The 22,407-nt window shown below is 43.0% G+C and overlaps 1 protein-coding gene across 1 annotated transcript in view; it reads left to right on the forward strand.

Annotated features, from left to right (window-relative positions):
- The first annotated feature begins 1,150 nt into the window (after positions 1 to 1,150).
- Positions 1,151 to 22,407, forward strand: part of phf19 (PHD finger protein 19) — a 28,781-nt gene continuing 7,524 nt past the window's right edge. The window contains exons 1-6 of the mRNA XM_086205565.1: positions 1,151 to 1,359; positions 2,014 to 2,207; positions 5,852 to 5,933; positions 6,273 to 6,377; positions 7,948 to 8,042; positions 8,908 to 9,056. Coding sequence (XP_086061691.1) covers positions 2,019 to 2,207; positions 5,852 to 5,933; positions 6,273 to 6,377; positions 7,948 to 8,042; positions 8,908 to 9,056 — 620 coding nt within the window. The 5' untranslated portion in view covers positions 1,151 to 1,359; positions 2,014 to 2,018. The remainder of the gene's footprint in view (positions 1,360 to 2,013; positions 2,208 to 5,851; positions 5,934 to 6,272; positions 6,378 to 7,947; positions 8,043 to 8,907; positions 9,057 to 22,407) is intronic.

Here is a 22,407-nt window from a genome sequence, read left to right on the forward strand (position 1 = left end):
TATTTCTTTTGGCAATCAGAACCGTCAGTCTAATCTAGTCCCACCTGCACACCATTCTCTGCATTTGGATTCTGTCACCTCCACTGGATGGCAGGAACATGTGCCTATGACAGTATCTATCGGTTTCCTGGCGTCCTTGCTCACTCACTGCATGTGCATTCCACGAGCAACCTGTGTAAGCAGCTGCTTTGTAAGTCCTATAGACCAGAGGGTTTGACCTGGTTCACTCTGTCTGAGGACAGCATAAACTAGCAGGCCCTCTGTCTGGGCCAGCTAGTTAGTTAGGTTAAAACTGCCCTTTCCCAATCCTTCATGAGCATATCAACCAGAGTGAACCAGTGGGGCTCCTCACACCCTCCTGCAGCTGACTTTAAATGGTGGCAGTGTCATCAGGAGTCACGGCGTAAACTTAGACTCACCTGCATGCTGCTGACAAAGACTAGAGGGTGAGCACACATTATCACTATTTTAAGGTCTTTACACTGTTACTTGGTGGTTGGAAAAAAATATTTTCATATTCTTTTATTATTTGTTGAGGCACTCAAGGTCCAGCCCAGTTTATGAGGCAGCAAGGCCCCTCAGGTCCTCTGGTTCGTCTCATTCAGTCGTTCCACGAAGTAGAACTAAAGCTCCCAGATGCTGGAGCAGTTGCCAAAGGAGCTGGAGACACCCAAACCTCCCCATTTTAGTCCAGCTTTCATGTGGTGAATCATGACTACCTTTTTAGTATTAATACAGACTATCAATAGATTTAGTTTTACTTTATTCGTGCTTTATTATTGTAATTTTTTTATTTAACTATTACTATTATCATTTTTGATATTTTAACTGAACATTTCATTTAATTATATGCAGATTTCAACTGTCTCTTTTTTATCATCATTATTAGGATTAAATACCCATATTTTAATGTGTTCAAGTGTGGATCAGGCTCCTGTTTGCTCTTCAAGCTCATGTTCTGTTCTTCGGTTGCTGAACTGCATTCAGACATGTTCGAAAGGTGCTTCAATGATGGATGGAGTCTTCCTCGGCGGCACTGACGCCCAGGCGTCCTGATGGTGGGGGTCGGGTTCGGGTCACTATCCTTCATGAGCAAGACGGACGAGTTGACTGTTCCCAGTTCTTTGACAAGGGCGGTACTTCCTGGTAGTGACGTATGGCAAAGACAGAGGATGACGTTTCTCATGTAGTGGTAGGGACGCCTCCTTCGGTGATTCGCGGGAAAAGTTAAAAAATGGCGACGGTAGAAAGTTGAAGTTCTGTGCTCCGAAGTTGACGACAACACGGACCCGCAGCAGTGAGGCCCATCCCGGGTGAGAGGGGACGGAGACGGGTGCGACACCTCCCGAACCACTAAAGGTAACACGACGCACTTGTCAGAACTGGACCCGTTAGTTAAATCATCCTGATCGGCCAAGGGAAGCCGCAGCGAAGGCAGGCTACAGCCGTCAAGTCTGCTCAAGGACTTGACAGCAGCCGCTCAAGTGAGTTAGCGAAGTAAGGTTAGCTAACGGGTGTGACCCGGATACAGCCCGGATCACCGGTGAGCGTTCTAGGTTTCCTTCTACAAATGAAAGTAATTATTAAACGTGCTTGGGGAATTGGTTCTATTGACCCGAGTTAGTTTGCGGTTCGGGTTGGTGAGTTAACGGTCTCGTGTCACTGATGGAGAAGGACGTACTGCGCATGCTCGTACAAGTAAAAAAAAAACAAAAAACCCGGCAGTCGGTGAATGAGTCGGGGTCGTCATTGGTCCTGGTGGTGGTGGACACCTTCATCACCCATGAAGAAGGACAGTTTTTCTGGAGAAAAAAGGAGAACAACGGATTCAACCTGTTTACTCTTTAAAAATTTACAGGCTCTTAAATGTATTCTAAAGTATGAATTCAATTAAATGCTGACTTGTATTCACTGACGTTTATAAACCAAATGTTCATTTTTCTGTGAGTGCCTTCATAGAGTAGAATTTGTGTACTGAGCTGAGACAAAACAACCTGTGTGTTTGTGTATCAGTCAGCATGTATGAGGACCTGTTGGAAGCCTTCCGCTGCCGGGAGCCTGACATGTCTCCAGGTGGAGCGTCCGCTCAGAGGGGGCATGGCCTGGATGAGGAGGACGAGGACGGGGCTGAGTCCAGTCTGAGTGTTGGACAGTTTGTCCTGTGTCACTGGTCTGATGGACTCTACTACCTGGGCAAGATACAGAGGGTAACTCTAACACAGGCATACACTCACGCTCTCTCAAACACGCACACAAAGTCACACACACACAGGCAGACAAGAGTTGACCGCTCCACTGAACTGGGGTCTGGTCGATGTGTCGGCTGTTCACACACATACTGTATCGTGTTTAACTTGTCTGATAAGTGCCAATATTAATACAGCTCTTTTACAGCACGTAAATGCAGAAATGTGGTTAAGTATAAGTGAAGAGTACTGATGTTTGGTTTACCATTTATTTTTGTCTATTAAAATGGTGATGTGTGACTTTCAAATTTTCTTGAAGTCATTACTTTAAGAAAATAGCCTTCCACCTTCACATTGTCATACAGGTACAATATTGGTGCCTAATGAAAATAGAAAGGGTTTATTTTCAGTGCATCACCAAAATTCACTGTATGGGTGTGGCATATCAGTAACCAGCTGAGAAGCCCCATACCGGTGGGTCCTGGTCTCGATGCAGGTCCATGTATTACATCCTATGTTTTCAGTATTCGTGCCGTGTGGCTCGTTTTTCATCAAAGATAACAAGCAGTCAGATCGATTTGAACCCCTTTTATTTAGAAGTTGTTCAGAATTTATTTCCCATGTCGTTTCTTAAGATTCAATCGAGAAATTGCAAACCAAAATAAATACATTCTGCATGTCTCATTTACCAATGTTGAAGTCTGAAAATGTTTCATCTCCAAAACTAAAACCACTTCAGATAAACTCAGTATAACTATTACTGGTTCTTGTTCAGAAGGCCTCGTGCAGTCTCGCTGCAGTGGTCTTCTTCATGAATGTATTTACAACAGGAAATACTAGCAATTCATCAAACTGTTAATTAGTTTAAATACTGCAATGCACTTTGTCATGAAAATGTGTTTAAATGTTAACATAAATATCAAAGATGGAGAAACGACATCGTCCTAGCCTGTGAGCTGTATCATCTGGGGACAACCGGCGTCCTCGAACACGACTCCCAGGCGTTCTTGTGTTTTGCTCGTCAGGTGCTCAAAGTGAAGGATGTTAGTAGGGCTGAAATGAATTCTTGAGCAATTCGAATACTACAATTACTCGAGGCGAAGACCTCATTCAGATCTGAACTGTACTTGGTTTTGCACGTTGGGGTGGGCACTGAAATTCGGTATGTATTCGGCCAATCAAATTTGCATTTCAGCTTAGAGTGGTTCTGCAACCCAGGGTTTTCAGGTTATTTTGTCGTTGGATTTAGCGAATTGTCAGACGCCTTGAAGGATTTAGTGCCTAAAGACAAAACTAGAGACTCTAAGTTGAAAAGTGTCGCTGGTGTTGGTCCGCGAGTGGGAGGTTTTTCTCTCCCGTGGCCGCAGCCTCCTCTCTGCTCTCCGTTGCGTGACAGGCAGAGGAGAGTCAGTGGGCGTGTCCTCTACTGAGTCCGGAGTGAGATGCAGAGACTGAGAACGTGTTCAGAGCGAGAGCTCCAAGTTAATTACGTTGGACAGGTTACCATCTTAATGGGCCACGTTTCCACCAGGATTTCCCACTTGTTTTATTGTCTGACAATAGAAACAGAAAATAAGGGAATAAAAACAACAGTGACTAATGTGGGACACCTGAGACAGGGTTGTGTTCAGAAGTGGGACAGCATGATTTGGCTAATATGGGACATCCATCCATTGTCTTCGGCTTGTTCCTATTAAGGACCGTGGGGGGGCTGGAGCCTATCCCAGGGCGTGAGGCGGGGTTCACCCTGGACAGGTCACCAGTCCATGGCAGGGCCAACATACAGAGACAAACAACCATTCACACTCACATTCACACCTACGGTCAATTTAGAGTCTGGATTAACCTGGTCCCCAAATTGATGTCTTTGGACTGTGGAGGAAGCTGGAGTACCAGAGAGAACCCAGCAGGAACAGGGAGAACATGGAGACTCACCCAGAAAGACCCCGTGCTGCAGCCGGGGCTCCACCCACAACCTTCTTGCTGGGGGCCACAGGGAGGACCACTGCTCCACCGGGCCGCCTCTAATATGGGATAGTCATATACTATTTTATTTGATTGAGAAAATATATTTTTAGGAAATTTAAACGTCTTCAAGTATATTTATTCAACGTTTGGGCTTGAAATGTAGCAGTTGTATTTGTTTTAAGATCAGGATTTAAAACACTGTTGTGAGTTGGCCCTTAGCTCGCTGCTGGCGTACTGATTAGCTAACTAGCTTCCTAAATAGCAGAGTCAGAGAAATAGCTTTTTTTAATGACATCAAATGTTACATTACAGTGCCATATTTATTTATTCACCAGTGAATTCAGTGCATTGAACATATTTTTATCCATCTATGAACTTAATTGACTACATTTTTCAGCCTATATTGCTGCTTGTTCAATTAACTCTTCTCTGGAATTATTTTAATCTTTTTGAAATCAAATGTTACATTTATGAATTAATTAAATGTTTATTATAATTGTTTGTCTGAAATGTGATTTGTAATACATTACTATCTTATAATTATAAAAACTAGCATCCCAGATTTCAACGCACATCTTGGGGATTTCAAAAGTATATTAAGGGTTGCCATATTGTATTGGCTTCATATATAAATATGGTACAAAAGTCAGAATTGCAAAAAGTGTTCCACATTCCATTAATCTACCCTGCTGTGTATGTGCACAGATAGATGGGGAAAGAAATTAGAGAGACGACTTGAAAGTGTCTGTCAACAGAGACGTGCACAGAGAGCACAGGGAATGAGGAAAGTAGGCAGTGAAAACTTCGGAGGAAGGGAACGACCCTGATGGTGAATGACATCATCGACACCACCCAGGTGTGTTTGTAAGAGTAAACGGCTACATGAGGAGGTCTTTACGTCAAACAGGAGAGTCTGGGTCTCTGTCAGACCTCCTCAGAGCAGCGACAGGTGAGGAGGGCCGACCGCTGACTCATCAGCCGCCAATGCCGTCCTCAGACTGATTAAAAAAATAAACAAGGCCAAAACCTGAGTGTCCACACACACCAAGTCTGTGTGTGTGTGTGTGTGTGTGTGTGAGAACCCTGCAGTGTAGCATCCTGCTGTCTGTCATGAGTAGACAGAGAGAGCGTTGTGTCAAGAAGGGAACCTGAGACCCCCAAGATCCAGAGTTTGATTATTTTAGTAGAAACGACCGACACAAATCTCACGAGACTTGAATAAAGAGTTTCCTCCTCGACGACGGAGGAAGCAGCGCACCTCCAGAAATGGAGACTCGTGTGGTGCCGGTGTCTCAATGAGGCAGGCCGCCATTATAAAACACGATTTACTGAGCCACAGAGTCACTGGAGCACTGATCCCAGACCTGTTGGCATGGAAATTGAACTCAGATCCTTGACTGAATTAAAGCATGAAGACCACAATGTAAAGATACCTCATTACTATTAAAATCTTGCATGTAATTGTTCCTTTTTTTGAAAAAACATTTTTATTGCTTTTGTTGTACTTTAATGGGTCTCCTGATTAATCGCCAGAATAATCGATAGATTACTCGATTACTTAAAGACTCAATAGCTGCTGCCCTAGATGTTAGCCCTACATATCACATCCCCATCGTTACCATGCTGCGACATGATGATATCATAAATAAGCTTTGCTTCTGATTGGTTGACGCCTCTGTGTTCTGATGATCGGACAGGTGAGCCCCCCCCGACTGAGCTGCTTCGTCACATTTGAGGACAACTCCAAGTTTTGGGTCCTCTGGAAGGACATCCAACACGGTGAGAGACAGACGGGGGGGACACAGACACATACAGATGGAGACACAGACGGACGGAAGAGGGAGACAGATGGGTGGAGACACAGACAGGCTTATAAGGGAGACAGACAGGTGGGCTGAAAACTGAATAAAGGAAATAGGCAGATGGAGACAGACAGGCAGATGAGGGGAGGCCAGTGGACAGAGACAGACATGGATGAGGGAGACAGATGGGTGAGAGACTTACAGGCAGAGACAGATGGATAAGGGGGAGAGAGAGGTCGAGAGAGACAAACAATGAATCTGATGATTCACCTTTTCAGTCTCTGTTGATTACAATCTTTGACCAATCATGTTGCAGCTGGCATACCGGGGGAGGAGCCTCGCTGCTCTGTGTGTCGGGAGGTGGAGCCAAACTCTGAGACCCAATCAAACCAGATCCTTATCTGTGGGAAGTGCGGCATTGGTGAGTGAGACAGGTTGATGTTGGCTGAATAGATGAGATGTTAATTAGGGCCTGAGCCTGAAGGAACTTCAGGGCGAAGACCCTATTGTTTTTTTAAGTTTGATTATAGCTGTAATGAACGAGTTCAAGCTCTGTTCAACTCCCCTGGTGTCAAGGTCAGCTGACTCAGCAAGTTCGTCTAAGCCAGTGGTTCTCAAACTTTTCAATCAACTACCACCTCAGGAAAATGGAGCTCTCCAAGTAGCACCATGATGAGCGAGGTGAAAAGACGACAGTGCTGTTCTGTTTTAGAGTTATAATTTGGATTTCATGTATGTGTCGGCGTTTGAGACACACACACACACACAAAGACAGATACTTCATTTATCCCCTCAGGGAAATTCAGTGTATCCCACAGCTCACATACACAGAATACACACACCACAACATACAGTCATTATAAAAGGATAAAAATGTGAGCCTGATTTTTTTTTTAAAAAGTGTGTAAAGTAAAGTGCATTGTGTCAATAAATACTAAAAACAATAAAAACAATTGAATAAAAGGTCAGTAGTAGATTGCACATGAGGGAGCGGAGGGTGGAGCTTTGACAGACACATTCACACACAGACTGAGAAAGCAGAGGAGACAGCGTCACGTCAATGTCAACTGCCTGAACAACAGGTGAAAATATCTGCATTTTTTTAAACACACTCAAGCTCAGCATAAGAGCGGTGGGGAGGATACTAACATTCGCAGCCAGAGTAACTCTCCTGCTGCTGGTCCAATCAGAGAACAGAGTCGTAGCTCACCTGCTAACCCCATCCCCTAACCATCAGCACCAGTCACTGAAGAGTAAACACTCCTCCTGGCTGCACCAGACTGATCGTGGTAGGTTAGTAAGAAAACAATAAATGAGTTGGTAAGAAGATAGTCGGCACCAATCAAGGTTGACAGCAGGTATAAAGCTTTTTTTAAGACAATAAACTGAAAAAAGGAATCATTTTTAAAATCATTTAATAAAAAAATAAAATGTTCAAAAAAAATTGTGGGGGGATGGTTGAGGCTCCTCCTCCCCTTTTGGGGAAACACTGTTCTCTAAGTATGGGTTCCTGTGCTTCTGCCACTGGTGGAGGTCATGGTGGACTGGTGGACCTGCAGTGGGTCAGCTGGTCTGTCAGTCCAGGGTGTTTGGGTCAAAGGTTCTGTCTTAGGTTCTGGTTTCATGATCCACTGCTGAAAACCTCACTATGTACACACACTGGGGCCTCAGCTCCTCCTCAGTCCACCTGAACAGTCCTGAGTCCACAGCTCCTCCCGTCTGGTAGCATTTGTTGCTAACCTTAGCAGCAGCAGGACCATCGTGATCCGGCAGCATGTGAATGAATGTGACCATGTAGCGTCTTGACACAGAAATATTACAAAAGGTCATTGAACAGTTTGGATTGGCCTTAACGGCGTTATGTTGAGTTGTCAAAGCTAAATTAAAAATGTTAATTCGAGCATCTTTCGCAAACAAGAGGACTTTGACCTGGTTACGATGTGACAAACATGAATGAATGGATGAGTGAAGTCTTTAATGTGTCTTGTCAGGTTTCCACCAGCAGTGTCACGTTCCTCCTGTAGAGGGCAGCAGCAGCCTCAGTCCCTGGTTCTGTCGACGCTGTGTCTTTGCACTGGCTGTCAGGGTATGCACACGTACGATCACACACACACACACAATTACTCCAACATCCATCATCCATCCATCCACCCATCCATCCCTCCATGTTCTCCCTCTTCTCCTGTTGAGGGTGGTGGGGGTGGAGCCTATCCCAGCAGCCTTCCCCCTGGACAGGTCACCAGTCCATGGCAGGGCCAACACATAGAGACAGACAACCATTGGCTCTCCCAGCCACGCCTACGGTCAATTTAGAGTCTGGATTAACCTGGTCCCTCTTGATGTCTTTGGACTGTGGAGGAAGCTGGAGTACCAGAGAGAACCCAGCAGGAACAGGGAGAACATGGAGACTCACCCAGAAAGACCCCGTGCTGCAGCCGGGGCTCCACCCACAACCTTCTTGCTGGGGGCCACAGGGAGGACCACTGCTCCACCGGGCTGACATTCAACATTCACAACTAAAATTACACGAGTGAATGAGCATTCTTGTTTAGGGGAGTTAGAGACTGATATCAGACAATTGTGGTAATAACTCTTTGACATTTGCAGTCTTTGTAGTCGCATTATTTTTCAGGTGACTTAAGTCGTGGGAGTCATGAGACATTGGTGATAGGATAATGTGAAACATTTAAATTGCAAAGTGGACTCAAAGATTATTGTTATTAACATCAACCAGTCCATACACATGTGCCCCCAGGGAATGTAGAGTAAAGGAAATAACACAGTAACAGTCGTAACACAAACATGCACACAAATGAAATAAACAGTTGTCTTTCTGTCTCTCTGTTGCTCTTTTTGGCTCTTTTTCTGTCTCTTCTCTCTCCCTCTCTCTCTCTCTCTCTCTGCAAATGATAACAATGGTGACACCAAGCTGTCTCTGTGTCCCACTGCAGAAAGGAGGAGCTCTGAAGAAAGGTCCAATTGCCAAAGCTCTGACAGCCATGAAGCAGGTCTTGTCATACGACCTGGACTCACTAGACTGGGACTCGCAGCACCGGACCAATCAGCAGCAGTGCTACTGCTACTGTGGAGGCCCTGGAGAGTAAGAATGGCCAGTCACAGATACACAAATATCAGTGGGTTTAACTTTTGTCCTGCAGAGGTACCTGAGCTGTGAAAGAAGTGTTGGGCTCAGTTCAAGGGCTGCATTCCAATGCTGATTGTTTCATAGCTGGCACAACACAGGAGTCCCATTTCACTGACAGCCCCTGTTTGGATCTTTAGAAGGATCCATCTGATAGATCCTTTCCTGCCCAACATATATCCCATGATGCATTTCCCACCAGCCCAGAGCTGGTGGGCTAGATTGTCTCATTTCATCAATGCTTGGTTTAGCCTTTCAGTGAATCAACCGATGTGACCGTCGCTGTTCATGGAAAATTTCTGCAACGGTTCCCTTGAGTTGTGGTGTGAGAAGAACAAACTAGTTAGTCGAGGAAGCCAGCACTTCACTCCATCCTCAGATTTGTTCTCCTAAATATTCACTGAGGTTCTTTCATTGTCTGCATGTCTGGTTCTTGTGGAACAGTATAGGCTGTCTAGCTAGTGCTTCTGTAGAGATGATGTCTGTGTAGCTGGCTGTCAGTGTACAGATGGACCAGTCCAGTGAGTCCAGGGTTTGGTTTAGTCTTTGGTTTCAGACATTTTAAATTTCTACATTATGGAGCTAAAAAAATTCATTGGCAGCACGAGCTGAAATGATGTCGCAGCTGCTGTCATTTATGGTCACCATCGTGCTGGTGCCTTGAGTCGACTTTACTGTCTCCTTGAACCACATGCCTGCTCTAATGTGCAACATTACTTTTCTGTCCTATGGAACAACAAATGGTTGTGATTCTTTGTTGTCTATGGAGTGATTAGGGTTTGATATGACATCCAGATGTTAACTAGTACAGTATTTGAACATCGCGCTAGTGTAGCATGAGTGCATCATTTGCTGTTCTTGCACAACATTGAACTTCAAAGTCTAAAGGAATCATGAAGGTTTGTGGGGGTGTAATGTCACATTCACAAAGCCCTCTGTGTGATGGCTGGGGTGTCCTGCCTTGGTGAGTGTGTCTCTGGCTGGGAACAAAATCAATATTGCACTATATTACAATACTTCCTTTTGTGAATGATGTGCATCTTGAGAGGGTCAGCAGCATAGTATAACAGGTGTGGAGTTCACTTGTGAAATTAATTTTGTAGGTGACTTGAATATGGATTGGAACTCAAACAGCTGTTTTCTGAAAAACAGGCTTCCAAGTGTAACTGCAGCTTGTGGACAAATAGACCAGGACTGAGCTAAAATGTGATGCACAGCTAAAAGTTTGGCCATGTTTGAATTAGTGCAGCTGAGCTATGCTCTGAAGTAGTTTCAATACATGGATTCTGGTATTGGCTCATGCTCGTGGCAATTGTGAGAAAAATAAATGTTTAATCAAGAAAAACTTGTTGGAGAAGTGGGAAATATGAATTGGTTAAATGTGTTACCAACAAAAAAATCCAGAGGAGGTACTGAGGGCTTTCAATGTAATCTTTATGCTGGTGGTTGAAAAATATGCACCAGTTGACCATTAAAAATGTAAGAACACCATGAACGAACCTTGTGGAGGCAGACGTTTTTAGATGTGGGTTTTACGTGTTTGAATGGTGGCCGTCCCTCCGATGAGCAGCTGAGGACTGGAGAGGAAGATGAAAAGCAAGAAAATGTTGGTTTCGTCTTCTTTAAAGGTCCGAGGTTGTGAATGTGCTGCCTGGTCTGGTTAGAGGCAATGTCAACAGCTCCTTTTAAGAAACCGACAAGAGCATAAAATAAAGGAATGAAAGTAAATGGCATGAAAATAAAGAAGAAATGAATTCAGATTGTAGAAAACCAAATTGAACTGTTTTGCTATTTTTTGATCACCTTAGTGTGTCCGATGTGTGTGACACCTACACCACACTATACTATACTACACTAAACTATACTGTACTATACTATACTACACTAAACTATACTGTACTGTACTATACTACACTACACTGTACTGTACTGTACTGTACTGTACTATACTGTACTGTACTGTACTATACTATAATGTACTACACTATACTGTACTGTACTATACTACAATACACTATACTGTACTATACTACACTACACTGTACTGTACTATACTACACTGTACTATACTACACTAAACTGTACTATACTACACTACTGTACTATACTACACTATACTGTACTATACTATACTACACTAAACTATACTGTACTATACTACACTACACTGTACTGTACTATACTATACTACACTATACTGTACTATACTATAATGTACTACACTGTACTGTACTATACTACAATACACTATACTGTACTATACTACACTGTACTGTACTATACTACACTGTACTATACTACACTAAACTGTACTATACTACACTATACTGTACGATACTACACTATACTGTACTATACTACACTATACTGCACTGTACTGTACTATACTACACTGTACTGTACTATACTGTACTGTACTATACTACACTATACTGTACTATACTACACTACACTGTACTATACTATACTACACCACATTACGATACTACACTATACTGTAGTGTACTATACTACACTATACTGCACTGTACTATACTATACTACACTGTACTGTACTATACTACACTATACTACACTGTACTATACTATACTACACCACACTATACTATACTACACTACACTATACTGTACTATACTACATTATACTATACTACACCACACTATACGATACTACACTACACTATACTACACTACACTGTAATATACTATACTACACCACACTATACTACACTACACTATACTGCACTATACTACACAATACTATACTACACCAAACTATACTATACTACACTATACTGTTCTGTACTATACTATACTACACCACACTATACTACACTGTACTATACTGTACTATACTACACTATACTGTGCTATACTACACTATACTGTACTACACTATACTACACAACACTATAATACTACACTACACTGTACTACACTATACTATACTACACCACACTATACTATACTACACTGTACTATACTACACCACACTATATTATACTACACCGCACGTTATTATACTACACTACACTGTACTATACTACACTACACTGTACTATACTATACTACACCCTACTATACTGTACTACACTATACTGTACTACACTACACTATACTGTACTACACTACACTATACTATTCTACACTGTACTACACTATACTATACTACACTACACCACACTTTACTATACTACACTATACCACACTATACTATACTACACTGTACTATACTGCACTACACTATACTATTCTACACTGTACTGTACTATACTACACTATACTACACTGTACTCTACTACACCACACTATACTATACTACACTATACTGTTCTGTACTATACTACACTATACTATACTACACCACACTATACTACACTGTACTATACTGTACTATACTACACTATACTGTGCTATACTACACTATACTATACTACACTATACTACACAACACTATTATACTACACTACACTGTACTACACTATACTATACTACACCACACTATATTATACTACACCGCACTATATTATACTACACTACACTGTACTATACTACACTACACTGTACTATACTATACTACACCCTACTATACTGTACTACACTATACTGTACTACACTACACTATACTGTACAATACTACACTACACTGTACTATACTATACTGTACTACACTACACTATACTATTCTACACTGTACTATACTATACTACACTACACCACACTTTACTACACTATACCACACTATACTATTCTACTCTGTACTATACTGTACTACACTACACTATTCTACACTATACTATACTACACTATACTATTCTACACTGTACTGTACTATACTACACTGTACTATACTATACTACACCACACTATACTATACTACACTACACTATACTACATTATACTATACTACACCACACTATACGATACTACACTGTACTATACTATACTACACTACACTGTAATATACTATACTACACTACACTATACTGCACTATACTACACTATACTATACTACACCAAACTATACTATACTACACTACACTATACTGTTCTGTACTATACTACACTATACTATACTACACCACACTATACTATACTGTACTATACTACACTATACTGTGCTATACTACACTATACTGTACTACACTACACTATTCTACACTATACTATACTACACTATACTATTCTACACTGTACTGTACTATACTACACTGTACTATACTATACTACACCACACTATACTATACTACACTACACTATACTGTACTATACTACATTATACTATACTACACCACACTATACGATACTACACTACACTGTACTATACTATACTACACTACACTGTAATATACTATATTACACCACACTATACTACACCACACTATACTATACTGTGCTATACTACACTATACTGTACTACACAACACTATTATACTACACTACACTGTGCTACACTATACTATACTACACCACACTATACTATACTACACTGTACTATACTACACCACACTATATTATACTACACCGCACTATATTATACTACACTGTACTATACTACACTACACTGTACTATACTACACCCAACTATACTGTACTACACTATACTGTACTACACTACACTATACTGTACTACATTACACTATACTGTACTATACTGTACAATACTACACTACACTGTACTATACTACACTGTACTATACTGTACTACACTACACTATACTATTCTACACTGTACTACACTATACTATACTACACTACACCACACTTTACTATACTACACTATACCACACTATACTATACTACACTGTACTATACTGTACTACACTACACTATTCTACACTATACTATACTACACTGTACTACACTATACTATTCTACACTGTACTACACTATACTGTACTATGCTACACTATACTGTACTACACTACACTATTCTACACTGTACTACAGTATACTATGCTATACTATACTACACTATACTGTACTATGATATACTACACTGTACTGTACTATACTGTACTACACTAAACTATACTACACTACATTATACTGTACTATACTGTACTACACTAAACTATACTACACTACATTATACTGTACTATACTACACCACACCATACCATACTACAATACACTATACTATACTGTACTACACTACACTATTCTACATTGTACTACACTACACTGTACTATACTACACTATACTATTCTACACTGTACAACACTACACTATACTGTACTTCACTATACTACACTGTACTATACTATTCTACACTGTACTACACTGTACTGTACTACACTATACTATTCTACACTATACTGTACTGTACTGTACTGTTCAACACTGTACTCTACTACACTATACTGTACTATACTATACAACACTACACTATACTACACTGTGCTGTACTATACTACACTATACTATACTACAATATACTTTACTATACTATACTACACTATACTCCTCGATGCAACATCTATTGCACGCCTGTCCGTCCTGGGCTATTGGTTTCTGGTCTCCCACCTGCTGACCCGATACCGGTGAGCATGTTACGTCATTTCCTGCCTGTAACCCTGTGGTTCGACTCTCTCAATCCTCCCTCAGGTGTACTGCTAACTTAATCGCTTTAAGCACCACTGTATACGACGTTTTGGTGTAATACAGAGGTTTCTGTCACTTAACTCTTTAGCAGGACTTTGCTCTGAAATTCCTCGTTCTATTTGTTCTATTTGCCACAGGTCCGCAAGCTCACCTTAGCACACTAGCTATGGCCGCTCTCTCTCTTTCCGCCTCTCCCTCCCTCTCCTGCTCCATGTGCCAGATGTTTAGTTACTCCTCTGCCTCCTTTAGTGATAATGGTACGTGTAAAAAGTGTAGTTTGTTTGTAGTCCTGGAGGCGAGGCTTAGTGAGTTAGAGACTCGGCTCCGCACCATGGAAGCTAGCGCTAGTCCTTTACCTTCAGGAGCTTCTCAGTCCACCTTAGCGGGTGCGGAGCCACCTAGCCTAGCCACCGCTAGCAGCTCCCAAGCAGCCGGGAACCAGCCAGTCCCGCTGGGTGACATCACGAGGGAAACCTAGACGCAGTGAGCCCGTGTTTGCCCACCAACCCTTCATGTTTCCAACCGCTTTTCCCCACTCAGCGACACACCCGCTGAGAGTGAAACTCTTCATGTCGGCTCTGTAGCTCGCAGCCCCGCTGTGAAGCCGACATCAGTCATTGGCAGCTCTGTTCTTGGCAACGTGAAGGTGGAGACTCCAGCGAGCATAAAGTGCATCCCAGGGGCCAGAGCGGGCGACGTTGAGGCTAAAGATGCTGGCAAAACGTGAGGTTAAATGCAGTAAGATTGTGATACATGTCGGCGCTAATGACACCCGGCTTCGCCAGTCGGAATTACCTAAAGTTAACATGGCTTCGGTGGGCAACTACGCTAAAACAATGTCGGACTCCGTAGTTTTCTATGGCCCGCTGCCCAATTTAGCGAGTGACGACATGTTTAGCCGCATGCGTTCATTTGCTTGGATGCTTGGATAACAACGTGGCTCATAGACAATTAGAGCTCCTTCTGGGGAAAGCCTGGTCTGATTCGGAGAGATGGCGTCCATCCTACTTTGGATGGTGCATCTCTCTTATCTAGGAACAGAGGCCAGTTTGTTAGCAATACTAATCCCTGACAAGCACCCAGAGTTCAGACCAGCAGGCAGAGCTGCAGGTTAGCACGCCCTCTGCTGGTTCCTTGGTGTTGTCACCCACCCAGCCTATAGAAACAGTGTCTGCCCCGAGGCTGTATAAGCCTGCACCCAAATCTGGAGGAGTAACTTATAGCAACTTAGTTAAAATTAAAACAACTGCTCCAGCAAATCAACCCAATACAACTATTAAATGTGGTTTGCTTAATATTCCATCTCTTGCATCCAAGTCTCTCCTAGTGAACGATTTAATTACTAATTATCAGATTGGTGTATTAGCACTCACTGAAACCTGGGTGCAGCAAGATGAGTATGTTAGTTTAAATGAATCTTGCCCTCCTGGTTACATTCACTACCATGTACCTCGCACCACTGGCAGAGGAGGAGGAGCTGCAATCTATCAGTCAAATTTGGTGCTTAACCCTCCACCTAACAGTTCATTAACTCATTTGAGAGCCTTATTGTCAGCTTTTCCCACCCAGACTGGAAAGCAGAGAAACCACTCTTACTTGCTGTGGTGTACCGTCCTCCTGCACCTTATTCTGAGTTCTTAGAAGAATTCCCTGACTTTCTGTCTAACTTGGCATTGAACTCAGACAAAGTCATTATAGTGGGTGACTTGAACATCCATGTGGACGTCAATGATGATTCTCTGGCCACTGCGTTTAAGTCGCTTCTTGATTCTGTTGGCTTCTGTCAGAGGGTAAACAAACCCACTCACACTTTTAATCACATCCTTGATTTAGTACTCACTTATGGAATAGAAGCTGACCGCATCATAGTTCTTCCTCAGAACCCCGTCTTGTCTGATCACTCCTTAATTACATTTGAATTTACTTTAACAAATTATATCCTACCTGTGAAAAAGTCCTGCTTCAGTAGATGTCTATCTGACACTGCTGTTTCTAGATTTAAGGAGCTTATTCCAGCAGAGCTTGCTGCCACATCTTGTAGTGATATATTGGGCAGTTATGCTGATTTCACCCCCACCCAGGTGGACTATCTTGTGGACAGCACTCCAGCAGCACTCCTTGGGACACTTGATGCCGTAGCTCCCCTGAAGAAGAAGGTTATCAACCAGAAAAGAATAGTTCCCTGGTACAGCCCAGAGCTGCGTGCCTTAAAACAGAAGACCAGACAACTGGAAAGGAAGACACATTCCAGCCAGCACGAGGAAGTCCACCAAGCCTGGAAGGAGAGTTTATTAATATATAAAAAGAACTCCGTAATGCTAGAAGCGCTTACTACTCGTCCCTGATAGAAAAGAATAAGAACCACCCCAGGTTCCTCTTCAGCACCGTGGGCAGGCTCACCAAGAACCATAGTGCTGTTGAGCCATGCATCCCCCCAACTCTCAGCAGTAACGACTTCCTGTCTTTCTTTACTGAAAAGATTGTGAACATCAGAACAAAGATTGCCAGTAATGGAGGACAGACTACAGTCCCATAGAAGCACCTCCCAGACTTGGTGCTCACTTGGACAGCTTCTCCCCCATCGACCTGTCAGAATTAACTTCTACAGTTGGTTCCTCCAAGTCAGCCACTTGTCTGCTGGATCCCATCCCAACAAGCCTCCTTAAGGATGCCTTCCCTCTAGTCAACACTTCTACATTAAACCAAATTAATCTTTCCTTAGTCACAGGTTATGAGCCACAGGCCTTTAAGGTGGCTGTCATCAACCCTTTACTTAAAAACCTTCTCTTGACCCAGATGTGTTAGCCAACTATAGGCCAATATCCAACCTCCCTACATCTCCAAGATCCTTGAGAAGGTTGTCCTGGAGCAGCTACATGAACATCTGCACAGCAACGAGCTCTTTGAAGCCTTCCAGTCTGGATTCAGGGACACCACAGCACTGAACCAGCACTGGTCAGAGTCTCTACTGATCTTCTTACAGCTTCAGACAGAGGTCTCGTCTCTGTCCTTTTGGACCTCAGTGCTGCATTTGACACCATCGACCACAGCATCCTGCTACAGAGACTAGACCATGACATTGGGATTAAAGGAACTGCCCTAAAATGGTTTAAGTCCTACTTATCTGACAGGTTTCAGTTTGTTAATGTTAATAATGACTATTCAGAGTACAGCAGAGTTACATATGGTGGACCACAGGGTTCAGTTTTAGGACCGATTCTCTTCACTCTTTACATGCTCCCATTAGGTGACATAATCCGGAAGCACTCGATCAACTTCCACTGTTATGCAGATGACACACAACTCTACTGGTCGATGGAGCCAGACGACACAAGCCAGTTTACTCATCTGCAAGACTGTCTGAAAGACATGAAATCCTGGATGTCCTCTAACTTCTTAATGCTAAATTCAGATCAAACTGAGGTAATCATTTTTGGACCTAAACACCTCAGGGACACACTCTTGAATCGGATCACTACTCTAGATGGCATCACCCTAACTTCGAGTACAACTGCAAGGAACCTTGGGGTCATTTTTGACCAGGACCTTTCCTTCAGCTCCCACATAAAGCATGTGACCAGGACCGCCTCTTCCATCTGCGAAGCATCGCTAAGATTAGGAATATCCTTTCCCTGAGTGATGCTGAAAAACTGGTGCATGCATTTATCACTTCTCGGCTGGACCACTGCAACTCTCTCCTGTCAGGATGTCCGAAATACTCCCTAAAGAGTCTCCAGCTGGTCCAGAACGCTGCAGCGAGGGTTTTGACGGGAGTTAAGAAGAGAGAACACATCTCTCCCACTTTAGCTTCTCTCCACTGGCTTCCTGTAGGATCTAGAATCCACTTCAAAGTCCTTCTGCTGACTCATCAGGCTCTCAATGATAAAGCTCCATCCTATTTGAAAGAGCTCATTAGTCCCTACTGTCCGACCAGAGCACTCCGCTCCCAGAATGCAGGTCTGTTAGTGACTCCCAGTATCAATAAAAACAGACTGGGAGGTAGAGCCTTTAGTTACCGGGCTCCTCTACTGTGGAACCAGCTCTCTCCATGGGTCAGAGAGGCAGACACTTTAACTACTTTTAAGTCCAGGCTTAAGACCTTCCTCTATGACAGAGCCTTCAGTTAGGACTGGTTCAGGTAGCTCTGAACCATTGATAGCTATGCTGCTACAGGCTTAGACTGCTGGGGGACACATCAGGTTACATGGAGCCCTTCCCTCTTCTCCTCTCCTCTCCCCCTCTCTCCTCCTCTCCTCCCCGCACATTTTTGGAACTCTCATTTCCATTACTTGTTGCACTTTGTAGTTTGGCCTTGGTGTCTCGCAGTCTCTCTGTGTTTCCACAGATCCACCAGAGCCCGAACCGCTGCCTGCATCGCCCCCCCCCCTATTCCCTACTGTTACACCGGCCTGCGCTCCCCCTCCATGAACCAGTCTGCCATCCAGTCCCCCATCAAGCTGGCTTGCTCTCCCTGCCTCCCCTCCCATGAACCAGTCTGCCATCCAGTCCCCCATCAAGCTGGCTTGCTCTCCCTGCCTCCCCTCCCATGAACCAGTCTACCATCCAGTCCCCCATCAAGCTGGCTTGCTCTCCCTGCCTCCCCTTCCATGAACCAGTCCACCATCCAGTCCCCCATCAAGCTGGCTTGCTCTCCCTGCCTCCCCTCCCATGAACCAGTCTACCATCCAGTCCCCCATCAAGCTGGCTTGCTCTCCCTGCCTCCCCTTCCATGAACCAGTCCACCATCCAGTCCCCCATCAAGCTGGCTTGCTCTCCCTGCCTCCCCTTCCATGAACCAGTCTACCATCCAGTCCCCCATCAAGCTGGCTTGCTCTCCCTGCCTCCCCTTCCATGAACCAGTCTACCATCCAGTCCCCCATCAAGCTGGCTTGCTCTCCCTGCCTCCCCTTCCATGAACCAGTCTGCCATCCAGTCCCCCATCAAGCTGGCTTGCTCTCCCTGCCTCCCCTTCCATGAACCAGTCTACCATCCAGTCCCCCATCAAGCTGGCTTGCTCTCCCTGCCTCCCCTTCCATGAACCAGTCTGCCATCCAGTCCCCCATCAAGCTGGCTTGCTCTCCCTGCCTCCCCTCCCATGAACCAGTCTACCATCCAGTCCCCCATCAAGCTGGCTTGCTCTCCCTGCCTCCCCTTCCATGAACCAGTCCACCATCCAGTCCCCCATCAAGCTGGCTTGCTCTCCCTGCCTCCCCTTCCATGAACCAGTCTACCATCCAGTCCCCCATCAAGCTGGCTTGCTCTCCCTGCCTCCCCTCCCATGAACCAGTCTGCCATCCAGTCCCCCATCAAGCCGGCTTGCTCTCCCTGCCTCCCCTCCCATGAACCAGTCTACCATCCAGTCCCCCATCAAGCTGGCTTGCTCTCCCTGCCTCCCCTTCCATGAACCAGTCTACCATCCAGTCCCCCATCAAGCTGGCTTGCTCTCCCTGCCTCCCCTTCCATGAACCAGTCTACCATCCAGTCCCCCATCAAGCTGGCTTGCTCTCCCTGCCTCCCCTTCCAGAAGCTTCCTTCTTCAGCTGTTATTAACATTTCCATGTTTCCTCCATTCTGTGTTATAAACTGTTGTCTTGTCTGTACCAACATCTCCTGCACGTCTGTCCCTCCTGGTGAGGGATCCTCCTCCCCTCCTCACTCTGAGGTTTCTCCCATTTTTCCCTGTTCAAGTTTTCTATGGAGTTTCTCCTCAGTCGATGTGAGGCTCTGAGGGCAGAGGATGTTGTTATGATGCTTTATGAAGCCCTTTGAGACAAACTGGTGGGGAAAACAGGCTCTACAAATAAAATTGCCTTGCCTTGCCATTGCCTGTACTATACTACACTGCACTGTACTATTCTACACTGTACTACACTATACTGTACTACACTGTACTATGCTACACTATACTGTACTACACTATACTGCACTACACTACACTGTACTATACTGTACTACACTATACTATTCTATACTGTACTACAATATACTGTACTACACTGTACTATGCTACACTATACTGTACTACACTATACTGCACCACACTACACTACACTGTACCATTCTACACTGTACTACACTATACTGTACTACACTGTACTATGCTACACTATACTGTACTACACTATACTGCGCTACACTATACTACACTGTACTATACTGTACTACACTCTGCTATTCTATACTGTACTATACTGTATTACACTATACTATTCTACACTGTACTATACTATGATACGCTGTACTATACTATGATACACTATACTATTCTACACTGTACTACACTATACTGTACTTCACTATACTATACTACACTGTAGTATACTATGATATACTATACTATTCTACACTGTACTGTACTACACTATACTATACAATTCTACACTGTACTGTACAACACTATACTTTACTGTACTACACTATACTGCACTGTACAACACTGTACTACACTATACTGTACTGTACTACACACTATACTGTACTATACTATACTGTACTACACCACACTATACTGTACTACACTGTACTGCACTATACTGTACTATAATATATTACACTACACCACACTATACTACACTACACTGTACTATACTATACTACAGTATACTGTACTATACTACACTACACTATACTGTAGTATACTACACCACACCATTCTATACTACAATACACTATACTGTACTATACTACACTGTACTGTACTATACTATACTACACTATACTGTACTGTAATACAATACACTATACTGTACTATACTATACTACAATACACTATACTGTACTATACTACACTACACTATACTATTCTACATTGTACTACACTACACTACACTGTACTATACTGTACTACACTACACTATACTATTCTACATTGTACTACACTACACTACACTGTACTATACTGTACTACACTACACTATACTTTTCTACACTGTACTACACTACACTATACTGTACTTCACTATACTATACTACACTGTACTATACTATGATATACTATACTATTCTACACTGTACTACACTATACTATACTGTTCTACACTATACTTTACTGTAATACACTACTGTACTGTACTATACTATAGTATACTGTACTACACTACACTATACTGTACTTCACTATACTATACTACACTGTACTATACTATGATATACTATTCTACACTATACTGTACTGTACTACACTATAGTATACTATTCTACACTATACTGTACTGTAATACACTATACTGTACTATACTATACTATAGTTTACTGCACTACACTACACTATACTATTCTACATTGTACTACACTACACTATACTGTTCTACACTGTACTACACTACACTATACTGTACTGTAATACACTATACTGTACTGTACTATACTATAGTATACTGTACTACACTACACTATACTATTCTACACTGTACTACACTACACTATACTGTACTTCACTATACTATACTACACTGTACTATACTACGATATACTATACTATTCTACACTGTACTGTACTGTAATACACTATACTGTACTATACTATAGTATACTGTACTACACTACACTATACTGTACTTCACTATACTACACTACACTGTACTATACTATGATATACTATACTATTCTACACTGTACTACACTATACTATACTATTCTACACTATACTGTACTGTACTACACTATAGTATACTGTACTACACTACACTGTACTGTACTATGGAG

Source organism: Aulostomus chinensis, chromosome 6, assembly GCF_037954235.1.
Source record: "Aulostomus chinensis isolate RoL2024-O1b breed Wild chromosome 6, RoL_Achi_v1.0, whole genome shotgun sequence".
NCBI lineage: Eukaryota > Metazoa > Chordata > Actinopteri > Syngnathiformes > Aulostomidae > Aulostomus > Aulostomus chinensis.